At 47.0% G+C, this 13,413-nt stretch overlaps 1 protein-coding gene across 3 annotated transcripts in view; it reads left to right on the top strand.

Annotated features, from left to right (window-relative positions):
- The window catches only part of ANXA13 (annexin A13), a 43,985-nt gene that overhangs the window by 17,542 nt on the left and 13,030 nt on the right, over positions 1-13,413 (top strand). For all 3 annotated transcript variants that reach the window (XM_036437209.2, XM_036437208.2, XM_036437211.2), the window contains 4 exons: positions 6,228-6,322; positions 8,805-8,975; positions 11,328-11,361; positions 11,465-11,544. In XM_036437209.2, coding sequence (XP_036293102.1) covers positions 6,228-6,322; positions 8,805-8,975; positions 11,328-11,361; positions 11,465-11,544 — 380 coding nt within the window. The remainder of the gene's footprint in view (positions 1-6,227; positions 6,323-8,804; positions 8,976-11,327; positions 11,362-11,464; positions 11,545-13,413) is intronic.

Below are 13,413 nucleotides of genomic sequence, written 5' to 3'. Positions count from 1 at the left end.
AAGAGGAGGAGAAGGAGGAAGAGGAAGAGGAGGAGGAGGAGGAGGAGGAGGAGAGAGAGCGAGCCAGCGCACTGGAAATGAAGGATGTTAACCAGGTCACTTAATTTGGGGCAGCAGAGGAAAGGGCAGCAGAGGGGAGCTGCTCCTATCTTAAATCCAGACCTGGCCAATCTTGTATTTGAACAACTGTTGGGAGATATATTTGCCTGGAAGGGACAGGATGTTTATAGTCCTGAGTTCTGCAGAGTGGCTGAGCCAGCCCCACAGGTGCTTCCCTGCTGCCTCTTGAGTGAGGTCCTAACACCTGCATGTGGGTTGGAACCAAGAGCTGAAGTGGGTGTGGGAATGATTCAGCTGTGGTTAAAGATAAATCCCTGCATTCTCAGCCCACAATGCAAGTGTAGTTCAGTAAGCACAGGTGGGACACCTCCTGAATGGCAGTCACACAGTGTTCTCTCCCCGCTTTTGGATGTGTTTGGATGTGGCCACAAGGTGGGACCACTCTTGTGTTGGTCACTGTTGTAGAGCACCTTCTAAGTGCCAAGTGCCAAGCAGTGTACTGCGTGCCCATCATCTTGTATAATATTCCCAATAACCCTGTAAAGTTGTATTATAATAATGTGACAGATGAGAATGCCGAGGCTCTGAGGTTAATTATCTTGCTCAAGGCCAAAGAGTTATGAAATGAGGGTGGGTGAACAGAAACTAGGGCCATCTTGGAAAGCTATTGTTTGGTTGAAGCATCCCAACCTTTACTAAGAAGCACAAGCCAAAGCAAAATAGTATTACTGGCCAAAGTTGTCAGCAAGACCATGCTCCCATCTCATTAATATACCATCCATGTCAGGACTGGATTTAAATGTCCAGGGACTTGGTGTCCAACAACCACAAAGGTGAGCCATGTGAGTCATTTAAATTTTTTAAGAAGCCGAAGTTTAAAAGAAAAAAAAAGTGAAATTAATTTGAATTATAAATTTTAGGTAACTCAATACTGTATCAAAAGTATTTCAGCTATCAATATAAAAAATCATTGAGATATTTGACATCCCTTTTTTCACATTATATCTTTAAAATATGATATGTATTCTATACTCACAGAACATTTCAACTTGGACCAGCCACAGTTCAAGTCCTCAACAGCCACCTGCATCCATTGCATTGAGTAGAGCAGGTCTAGAGGCCCAATAATTCAAAAGATCATGTGCACTTTCTACCCACTCACCACCTACTCAATTCAAAATAATAAGAATGCTATTCCACAAAATAATATTTGATTTTTTCCAAGAGCAACATGAAACAGAGATTTCCTTGTTTGTTTCTTTGGCGTCTCTCCTCTCCTCTCCTAAGTAGTGGCTGGTCTGGGTCTTGGGGGTAACAGCCCCTGACTGTCCCCCCAGTGCTGATGCTCTTTGTCAGGCCTTCCTTACAGGCCTCTGTCCCTCTGCTGCCCACATCCCTGCAGGACCCTTCTGAAGACAATGCCTTAATCCTGAGAGTGTATGGACCCCACGTAAAAGGATGTCTGCCATTCTCCCTCACAGAAACAGAAACAGGATCTTAGAGAGGAAGGCTGCCCTAGAGATGCTGTGGTCCCCAGTTTTTGAGTCTTCGTTAATATGCAGGTACTGACTGGGTGGACCTGAGGGGTTTCAGAGATTGTCCATTTCCAGTGAGTTCCCTGGCGATGCTGATGCAGCAGGTCCTGGAACCTCACCTTGGGGCACAAGGTCTAGTCCAGCGTTTTTCAACCGCTGTTCCGCGGCAGAGATGTTGCCTGGTGTGCCGTAGGTGCAGACAAGACAAGAATTTTATAATTTTTCACTATTTTGTTTACTTAATATTTCATAATAAAGTAATTATAAAATACTTTCTTTGTGTTTATTTGATTCCTATTCAAGAGAATTACTCTATATATAGTCAATATAGGCACAGAGTTAAATTTTTTAACATTTTCTAATGGTGGTGTGCCTCGTGATTTTTTTCATGAAACAAGTGTGCCTTTGCCCAAAAAAGGTTGAAAAACACTGGTCTAGTCCACGTGAAGTCCACAGAGAGGAAGCAATGCTGCGCAAACCACGCAGGAGCCGACCTGGAGCCCCTGAGCCCAGGCTCTTCTTCTTCCCCAGGAGTGGGAATGAACTTTGGACCTGGATTGGAGCTACTGCTCTGCCACTTCCTGGTGCCCTGACCTTCGTTGTCTTGTCTACAAAATGGGGCGAATACTGTCTCCGCACAGGGAGATGCTGAGGATAAATCAGGCAGCACAGGGCCCAGCCCCTCACTGGCCCTCACTATGTGCTCATTTTCTCCTTTTCAACAATATACTCAGATCCAAAGTCCACACAAAGGCAATTCGGTTAGTATTAGCAGCGAAGAGACCCACCCCTGTGCGGTCCTCTGCTGAGGGTGTACCAGGTCAAATGGTGCTCATTCCCTCCTCCCCAAAAAACATGTCCCCCTGGGAACTGTGATATGACCTTATTTGGGAAAGGGTCCTTGCATATGTAATTAAGGATTTTTGCGATGAGGTCATCCTGGACTACCTGGGTGGTCCCTAAATCCTTTGACAAGTGTCTTTAAAGGAGACAGAAGACAAGACCCAGGGAGAAGGCCAAGTGAGGACAGGCAGCGATGCAGACACAAACCAAGGAACATGCCTCCTCCAGAGCTTCTGAGGGGAGTGAGGCCCTGCTGTTGTTTTAAGCCCCCCAGTTTGTGGGAACTAATACAGCGTCAGGAAACTAATCCAGTGAGCAAGTAGAAAATAATGACCCTCCCAGGCAGGTAAAATCCTCCTTCATTCATGCTCCATTCCCTGCACCTCCGTTTCCAAAGGAGAAATGGAGGGATTGGAAAGTCTGCTGGTGTTTTTGTTGTTGTTGCTGTCATTTGAGGATATTTTTCCATTGATTTTTAGAGAGAGTGGAAGAGAGAGGGAAAGAGAGAGAGAAACATCAATATGAGAGAAACACATTGATTGGCTGCCTCCTGCATGAGCCCTGACCGGTGCCCTGGCCAGGGAGGAGCCTGCAACCAAAGTATGGACTCTTGACAGGAATCAAACCCAGGACCCTTTGGTCCGAAGGCCGATGCTCTATCCATTGAGCCAAACCGGCTAGGGTGCCCACTGGTGTTAACAGAAGGGACTGGCCCTTGGGCACCAAAGATGGGGCTGCAGCTCAATGGGGCCGGCTGTGGCTGGCATCTGGAGCCAGCGGGGGGATAGCTAAGCTGCTGCCTCTGGCTCACTGCGGGGCTCACTCATCTGGCACATGGGCCCCTGGTGTGAAGAGGAGGGCACTTCAAACCCAGTGACCTTCATCCCGCTGAAACTCAGCTTGGTATCTTCCCAGAAAACTACTGGGAAAGCAAAAGCCAGGAGGCCCTCCCAAGGCTGCTGGGCACCCCGTCTTGACCTCTGCTGTGTAATTACTCGTCAGTGTCCCAGGCACAGTCGGGGCTGAGGTTCCTTCTTGTCTCATATTTTTAAAAGTCTTTCCCAGAACCACTGGGGACTGGCCCCGGTGCCTCAAACCATTGTAAATGTTTACAGGAAATTGTTGGGCAGCACAGACTGCTTAGATGACACGCATATTGTGAAATGTAAGATGAGGTCACTGTTCAGTTAATCCCTTCTTGGGTAGTGGGAACGGCTCCCAGGATAAACCTGAGACCCAGACTCCAAGGGATTGAGGGAAATCTAGTCGTTTCCACGCCTCCCCACACCTCCAGGCTGTTACTGAGTCATCCCCGGCCTGCTTTGCTCTTTGATTTCTCTTTGTAAAGTATCTCAGGAAGGAAAGTCTAAATGATATTACTTTTTAGATTTTAACTCCATTTTCCTGAATTATCCAGGTATAGGTTGACTATGGCATCAGAGTAGAGGGCTTCCCATTGGTCCCTGTTACATACAGTCCACCTGGGAAGTACATGCAGCCAACACCAAAGCAAAGACAAGGTTCGGTCTAATTCAGTGCAAACTTCTCCATTCATTCATTCATTCATTCATTCATTCATGTATGCATGCATTTGAACATTCATTCATTCATCAAGTCCTCTGGGAAATACCTAGAGCTTCTCTGTGAATTGAGCAGCGAGCAAAACCCCCCACTCCATGGAACTTGCAGAGTGGCATGGTAGAGACAGGACAGAGAAAAACAGGCCACGCGAGCCAGTGAATTGAGTCCTAAAGGGAGTAGGAGTGAACGTGATGGTCAAAGATAAAGATGTTCCAGGTAGAAGAACAGCCCAGAGGTGAGAGAGGAAGTGATACTTGTACTAGAACCTGCAAGTGATTCATAGAATTGATGGAAGAGAAGCTTGGGAGCAGGTAAGTGGGGAGGGGCAAGACTTAGACAGGCAAGTAGGAACTAATCCAAAAGGCTTTGTATGCCCACTGAAGAGTTGCGACTGCATTATGGATTTAAAGGGGCCTGTATTGAAAGGTGTGAAGCAGAGGCATGAGCAGGCTGACCTGCTCATTAGGAAGATCGTTCTGGGGATAGTGAACGCTGATTGGAAAGGGGAGAGTAAGGCAGGAAACCCATGTGGGTGTCATTAGTTCTGCTGAGCAATGTGACAGAGGTGGAGATGGAGAGACATGGCTGCCCCTGAGAGGTGAAATAGTGAGGTATTAGTGGTGACTAACTGGATGTGGGGTGAGGGAAAACAGGAAGCCAGGGAGGAGACAGCGAAGGGGACCCCTGGGAGGTAGGAAGGCTCTTTCCAGGAATGACAACAGTAAAGGTCCAGGCTTGAGATACGAGTGTCCGAGACCCGGGCAAGAGCAGCGCACCTGGAAAGAAAGGGGTGGGTTCGAGAGATTTTTAAAGAAATCCCTCTTGAGGTGAGATTTCTGGCACTCAGAAGTTTAAAAAAAAGTCAGAGGAAGTAACTGGATACACATTACATAGGTGATGCTACAGGAGGAAACGAAGAGGAACAACATAAATAACAGTGTTGGAATGGAACCAGAATGAGGCAGGCAATTAACCCCTACTTCCTTTACAAGTGAGCTCATCCTAGAATGTTCTGTTTCTCTAACTGAAATTAAAAAAAGCTAGGTCTCCCCAGAATTGTAAAGTGGAAACTAATCCTTAAGAGTCAGGCGTCTTCAAACTACGGCCCGCGGGCCACATGCGGCCCGCAGAGGAGTCTGATCCGGCCCGCCAGGTTTTTTGGGCAGTGAGCGTAGCCGAGGTGTTACAGTAGGAATTAGTAGTTCATATAGTCCGGCCCTCCAGCTCTCTGAGGGACCGTGATCTGGCCCCCACTTTAAAAAGTTTGAGGACGCCTGTCTAAGTGAATGATCCATCACCATGCTGAATTTAGAACATTTTCATCACCTCTCAAAGAAACGTTCCACTCTTTAGCTTTCAGTCCCCTACCCAACACAGCCCAGACACTAGCCTATATTTTGTCTTTATAGATTTTCCTATTCTGGATTTTCACATGAATGGAATCATCTAACATGGTCTTCTGAGATTGGCTTCTTTCAGTTAGCACCATGTTTTCAAGGCTCATTCATATTGTAGCTGGTATTGGTACTTTATTCCTTTTCCTGGCTAAATAAGATTCCGATGTATAACTATACCACATTTTTTTAAAAATATATTTTATTGATTTTGTACAGAGAGGAAGGGAGAGAGATAGAGAGTTAGAAATATCAATGAGAGAGAGTCATCGATCAGCTGCCTCTTGCACACCCCCTACTGGGGATATGCCCACAACCAAGGTACATGCCCTTGACCGGAATCGAAACCAGGACCCTTCAGTCCCCAAGCCGACGCTCTATCCATTGAACCAAACCAGTCTCGGCATATACCACATTTTGTTTAACCATCTGTCCACTGATGGACATTCTGATTGTTTCCATCTTTTGGTTATTGTGAATGATGCTGCAATAAACATGCGTGTACATGTTTTGCATGGACATTTGTTTTCATTTCTCTTGAGTATATAGCTAGGAGTGAAATAAGGAATAGGCCACAGACTTCTTCCTTTTACCACCACAATGCCTAGTTCTGTGCTTCATGCAGTGTAAGGCCTCCACAGATATTTGTCAAGTGAGTGAAAAGGATACCATTCTCCACAAGACATTAAAGCTAAAGCACAAGGGTTCCACCACAGCCTCTGACCACGACCCGGACTCCCTCACACTTGACTACAACAAATCTCCATCATGTTTCTTGTTTACATTTACTTTGCTTCTCTCTCCTGCCCTTTAGGAACTGATGAATCGACCATCATTGAAATCTTATCAAGCAGAACATCGAATGAGCGGCAACAAATAAAGCAAAAGTACAAGGCAATGTATGGCAAGGTGAGTCCAAGGGTCCACGCAAGCATGCATACGGCCTTGGCCTTGATGTCTCTGGCCTTGATGCTCCCTAGGCAGCAGAGAGTGTTTTTACAGATTCCATGAATTAGCCCAAGAGGAAAAAGAAATAACTATTTAAAACTTGAATTGACTTCAGAAAAACTGAAATTGCCTCATTAACTTAATGGCCCGTAAAACCAGTATTTTCTAACTCATTATTTTTTTTAAATTGACTTCATTTTTCTATTAATCTCTCTGCCATTTCCTCCACTCATTTGGACTAATTCCACATATTAACTTACAGATAGGCCAGTGATTTGAAAATCAGTTTTCACAAGTGGGTGTTTATCAAAGAATTCTTCTTTTATTTTGGCTGTCTTCAAGAATGATATATCTTTCATAAGTGATGGGTACAGAAAACTAAAAAAAGTCACCAAAACATTTATTTCATTTTGTTGTTGTTGATGATGGTGTTACATATAGAAATCATTAAGTATGCATTAGGCTTTATATTTTTATTACTATATAATGAACACAATTTAACCTTTTCTTAATGTCATCAGAATGATCAATATACAAAGTGAGTGCTAATTATTATAATGTATTCTAATCCATACTTATGAAATCTTTATAGTTTCAATCACTCCGTATAAACAGACATAGGGAGAGATGGATTTTTCTAATTTGACATTGGGCAGGCAGCGGACTCTTTAGTCCTTGGTCTCCTCACACATAGAAGGACAATGATAACTTACCTCCCTACTCAGGTTCTGGGAGAACCAAGCAGGATAATGCCAGCAACACACCAGCAAAGGGGAGCTATGCTGGGCGACTGTGCCCATTTGACAGAGAGGAGGAGTGGAGCTCATGCGTTTACATGACTTACGCAAAATCACTTGCAAGTAAGAAAAAGAACCAGGACTCGGATCCAGGACTGTGGGCCAGAGCTCCCTCCTGGAGAACCTGCCGGCATGAGACGGCTGTTTATTGACACACCAGGTGGCCCAGATGGCTGTGCTTCTACAGTCTTTCTGCATCTCTCTTCACACTCAGGCTTGTCAGTGTCACTCATTGAGGACGCTGCAGTTTGGCTGCATTTAAAGGGACTGAATGACGTGGAGCCATCATCCACGCCAGCCCCACTAACTGCCGCAGCCTGCAAGTGCCCTGTCTATTCCCACTGTGGCAATATGGAAAGTCCGATGCGGGCTTCTCCAGTTTTACTGTGAAATGGGAGTAAGTGGGTTTGAAGTGAGGGCCTGGGGGCTCTGGTAAAGATAAAGCGCTCATGCTCTGGCACAAAGCGTTGCAATTCCAGACAGCGAGACCTCCGGAGAGGTGATGTAGAATCACAGCATCGCGAGGCTAGAAGACATTAGAGATGAACAGACCGAAGTCCCCCTGCCAGCGAGCTCAGAGGGAAGCAGGTGACATGGCTGGCTAGCTGGAGAGCCAGGGTTCGAGCTGAGGCACCCTGAGCTGGCTTCTGTGTCCAAGCAGAATGTAAACACACAAGGACTTGTTTTCGTGCCTGTGGCTTGTGAAAACAGGCAGCCGGATTTCTTTTCTCTGCAGTTTTATATACAGTGGCCCCAGCCACAGAGGGCACATTCCACAACCCTCGGAGGCCGTCTGAATCTGCAGATAGTACCAAACCCTAATATATTCTGTTTCTTTCCCATCCATACACATCTATGCTAAAGTTTAACTTATAGAAGAGGCACAGGAAGAGAGAAATGACAATAACTAATAATACAGAAAAATTATAACTATAAACTATAATAAAAGTTATGGGAATGTGGCATTATTAAGTAAAATATGGGTGACTCGAACACAAGTACTGTGATACTGTGACAGTTGATCTGATAATCCAGACATCATCTAAGTGTTCGTCCAAGGATTTCACAAGAAAACCAGAGTGACCATCCATCCGGTTTGCCCAAGAAGGTCCCTGTGTAGTCCTCTTTTCTCCTGACATAATCCACAGTGCCCCCTTTTCACTCTCACACATTCCCATTCGGGTGACAATGATCCGCTCCCCCTAGAAATTTCAAGCCTGTATTTTAGTCCTTGCTGGCTGAGTGTCTAAGGGTAAGTCCTTCATCTTTTTGAGGTCAGTAAATGGGGGTAATGTTCATACATCCCCCGCCAGGGCCGTCTTAGGGATCAATGAGAAAGCCCTGTGAGTCCCCAAAATATTCTGCAGATGCTGCTTGTTATTGTGATTCACCTTTGGGGCCCCCAGATCCGCGCAGGGAATCTTCTCTCTGCCCCTCTGCCAATCCTGGGGGGAATGGATGGGTCGTCAGAGCGACCACTGTCCCCCAGAGCAGGTCACCTGTGTCCATAGAACTCCTGTTTCCATCACTCTTTGAGTGGCCACGGCAGGTTTCTTGTGGACCCGCGGCCTTGTGGTGGGAGAGCATACCCCCGCCTCTCGCCTCCCCGGCCATTCAGTGCCCGGGCTTCCAATGTCATCCCTCAGGACCTGCAGGAGGTGCTGGAGAGTGAGCTGAGCGGGCATTTCAAGAAGACAGCCTTGGCGCTGCTGGACCGGCCCAGCGAGTACGATGCCCGGCAGCTGCAGAAGGCCATGAAGGGGCTGGGCACGGACGAGGCAATGCTCATCGAGGTCCTGTGCACGAGAACCAACAAGGTGAGTCCCAGCCAAGCCCTCGGCCCCAGCCCGAGGGAGCATCCGCACGCCCCTCGGAGGTGGCGGCAGCAGGCAGAAGGGACACTGCGCCCTTGGGTGAGCAAGTCTCTGGGCAGAAATGTGTCCGCTTGGCCCATGCGGGAGCGATGCCTCTTCAGTCCTCTGGCTGTCAATCTTGGGGTTACTGCCACTGGCTTGACATGATAGATACTTCCAGAAAAGTTGTACCAAGGCAGCCTTTGTTTTTCCAGACAGAATCACAGTTTTATGTGCAGCAGGAAAGGCTCTGCTTCCTCCCTCCCAGCCCGGCTTCGCAGATCTCCGGGAATGAATACTGCGATTAGCAGTCCGAGCGTGTGTGGGCAGCTGCCTGGGGCATGGCTCCCATCCAGCAGGGAGCACAGGAAGGACCACACGGAGGCAGAGAGGCGGGTGGTGCAGGGGGATCCCAGGGCTGTCACCACCTCTCTGGAGGTTTCTGTGTGCTTCCCTCTGCAGCCCTCTCCCTGGCCCCCCGGGCACATGGCACACTCCAGCAGCTGAAATGAGCATTCGCTAAGACCCCGGGGAAGCCCATTCATCTTAGGTTCCAGAAGCCACAAGGATAAAGAGGATCCAAAATCATTATTTGGAGCTCCCCCACCCCCCGCTCCCATTTCCACAACTACCCATCAGTAAACTGGGGAGGCCTAGCAAGAAAATGCAGAAAATCCCAACATTCGTGAGGCCTCCGGGGAGGAACGGGAAGCAGTGGTTGGAGCAGGAAGCAACAGTGCTTTGCCACTAAAAAGGCCCTTTAAGACTTGTGTGCCCACGACCCTGAGCTGGTGGCTTCTGCTGGACCTGGACTGTCTGACTGAGTTCCAGAAGCGCCACCATGCTCCAAGCCACAGCTGTAAAACCCTCTCCGGAGCTTGCCTGGACTTCCTTACTTCCCACCAGATAATGAAAACCCTCCATTCCTGGGAGTTTCCATTTAAAGCTGTGCCTTAGAGGAGGGTTAGCAAAAGGCAGTGGCATCCGTTCAGTCCAACAGTCACACAACGTTCCCTCCTCACGGTCTCCCTCTCTGCAGAAGCTCCACAGTCCCCTCGAGCTTCCAAGATCAGGGCACTCAGCAGCCTGCCTTGGCCGGAGGTTACTTTGATGAGTATTTTCCTAATCCTACTTGACCACATGCTGTTCCCGCTCAGCCTAGTTCCTTTCGGGTCCTGGTCTCAAAAAATAAGCAAAGCGCCTTATTGTCAATCACGTAGGTCTGACAGTAAAAAGAAGAAAGGAGAGAGAGGAGAGAGAGGAGAGAGAGAGAGAGAGAGAGAGAGAGAGAGAGAGAGAGAGAGAGAGAGAGAGAGAGAGAGAAAGACCCCGGGTTCAGGCAGATCCAAGTAGTGGGTGAGAAGGAGAGAAGTGGAAGGGAGCTGCTTAGACACAAGTGGTCCCCTGCCCCCGTCTACCTCCCCTCCCACCCACAAAAGCACAGGAGCCAGGCTTCTCATTGCTCTTGTTACCTATCCCCACCACCACCCGTCACTGCATGCTGACTTGCATTTTAAACAGCCTGCAGGTGATACAGTGCAGAAATGCCAGTTACACACTGCTGGCTCAAGAGTAAACTGAGGCAGCGCCTGCGTGGATCCCCTGGCACCAGCCATTGAAATACAAAGCAACTGTTCCAGGACACACCCTGTACACAAACTCATACTCCTGCACACAGCAAGTTGTCTACTGAATAAAGCCTTGTTTGAAGTAGGGAACAATGAGAAACAACTTTAATGTCCACCAGCTGGAGGCTGGCCAAACAAACTGCGGTTTATCGCAGGAAGGAACCTTTTCTACCCATTTAAAAACATTGGGTAACTATGTAAGTACAGCTGGGTCTCCAACATATATTATTGAGTAAAAAAAAAAATAACTTAAAGCACAGTATGTTCAGTTTCCACTTTTAAAACACATACACAGAATGATTCTGTATGTTTCCAGTAGTACATACATCTATATTCAAAGGCAAAGAAAATTATGTGCAAAGGTATGCACTGAACTCCCAACACCGGCTCCCTGGGTGGGGCTGGAGGAGTGAAGGGCGGGGAGGAGGTAATGAAAGGCACTATCTTAGCTACCGCCCTTTCTAGAGCTAAGAAGAATATTCATATGTGTTACTTGTGTGTTTGAAATGTTTGCATGGAAGGGGCCCCTTCATCCCTCCTGGGATCTGCTCCAGGCCTAGGCTCTGACCCATAGTCCAGAGACCAATGTCGGACTCTTCCCTCTGTGTGTGTCTCTGCATCTAATACATTAACCCACCTCGGAGTAGTGATTTTTTTTTTATTTTTTATTTTTTGCTACCTTTTCTAGGAAATCATCGCCATCAAAGAGGCCTACCAAAGGTGTAAGTAACCTTTTGTCTGAGTTCAGATAAAGAATGTTCCTTTCAAAATGCCCATGGGAAACTAAATCCTCTGCTTCTTCCTTCCTTTTTTCCTCTTCGAAAGTATTTGACAGGAGCCTAGAATCAGATGTCAAAGGTGATACGAGTGGAAACTTCAAAAAAATTCTGGTGTCCCTGCTACAGGTAAGAGTGAGGAGGTCTCCCCAGCTGTATGAGGTTGGGAAACAGCCCTGGGCAACATGGTACCATGACGGGGAAAGGCCACGTATTCAGTAAACATCTCCTTTTATTAAAAATGTTACCCAGGGATCATCAACCCAGGCTGTCAGATCATGCAATTGTGAAATGATTCGATTGGGATTTCCCCCACGATAATACTCTAGTCATTTGCAGTTTACAATCCTTTTGTTAATGAGTATCTCAGGTATTTCAACGGGTCCACTGCAAGAACTTTTAAAACAGGCAATATTGGACTATTCAGTCAGGGGCACTGACCTCTTTTCCCTTAGAATGTCAGATAAAAAAATGACAACAGCCGTAACCGGATTGGCTCAATGGATAGAGCGTCAGCCTGCGGACTGAAAGGTCCCAGGTTCGATTCCTATCAAGGGCATGTACCTTGGTTGCGGGCACATCCCCAGTAGGGGGTGTGCAGGAGGAAGCTGATCAATGATTCTCTCTCATCGATGTTTCTAGCTCTCTGTCCCTCTCTCTTCCTCTCTGTAAAAAATCAATAAAATATATATTTTTAAAAATGACAACAGCCAACACAACCAGAGCCATCTGGTGTAAACGAATCAAAATTATACTTTTTTTTTTTTTTTTGTCAGATAGGCAAAAAATATATATTTTTCAGCATGCTGCAGAGTTTTAGAAATTGGTTTATGTTCCATGAGGTGAAGAAGGTTGAAAGTTGCTGAGTTACCTCCCTGAGCCCCACCACCTCCTTTTGTCAATGAGGAAAGACAAGCTCGGAGAGGATGGGTAACCTGCCCAGGTTTACACAGAGTAAGACCCCGCCCAGGAGCCAGAACCAGACCATCTGACCCTAAGCAGGGCCCTTTGCACAACACAACTCTGTCTCCCTGGAAGAACCACTGCAGGGAGCTTGGCCAGAAAGTGGGGCTTTCAGAGTTGGCCCTGTGAGGACATAGCTCCCAGCCAGGCCTCCAGCCAGATAGCATCTACCGTATTTTTCGGACCATAAGACGCACCAGTTTTTAGAGAAAGGAAATGAAGAAAAAAAGATTCTGAAACAAATAGTGTCCTAAAATATTTTATGTGCATTAAAACCCAACATCACAGTCATAAACACATGTAATCAACCCTGTAAAGTAAACAGCAGCATTTAGAACCATTTTAGAGCCGGGCAAGCACACAGTGACCACACAGAGCCGGGCAAGTAAAAAAACTTTTTTTTTTAAAGTATATGTGTAGGCTCTATTTGGACCATAAGACGCAGGGACTTTTTCCCCCCACTTCTGGGGGGGGAAAAAGTGCGTCTTATGGTCCGAAAAATACGGGTATATCTCATTGACACATCCCTCTTATGAGTTCTGTGCATTTCTTCTCCTCATCCCTCTCAATGTGGATTGACAGACTGTGGTAGGAAGTATATATGTGTCCTCCTGCTGTATAACACATCACCACAACTCAGCAACTCAAAACAACATGGATCTACCATCTCCCTGGATGTGAAGGTCAGGAATCCTGTGAAGGTTAGCAGAGTCCGTTGCTCAGGGTCTTTCCAGGCTGAGACCCTGGTGTCAGGCCAGGGCCACCATTTCATCTGAGGACCTGGATCCTCTTCCATGCTTCCTGAAGCTTGGCAGGTTGGCAGGTTTCAGCTCCTTGTGGCTGTAGGACTGATGTCCCTGTGTTCTTGGTAGCTGTCAACCAGAGACCACTATCAGCTCCTTGAGGCCACCTGCAGTCCTTGTCATGTGCCCCCATAGACAGTTCAAAGTTGTTTTCTCCAGGCCTGTAGGAGCTCATCTCTCTGACTTCTTCCATCTCTGCCCTTTTAAGAACTCACCTGATGGGGTCAGACCC

Source organism: Pipistrellus kuhlii, unplaced genomic scaffold (genome assembly GCF_014108245.1).
Source record: "Pipistrellus kuhlii isolate mPipKuh1 unplaced genomic scaffold, mPipKuh1.p scaffold_m20_p_14, whole genome shotgun sequence".
Classification (NCBI taxonomy): domain Eukaryota; kingdom Metazoa; phylum Chordata; class Mammalia; order Chiroptera; family Vespertilionidae; genus Pipistrellus; species Pipistrellus kuhlii.
The sequence above is the reverse complement of the archived record's forward strand: the minus strand, read 5'-3'. Positions and strand labels throughout refer to the sequence as shown.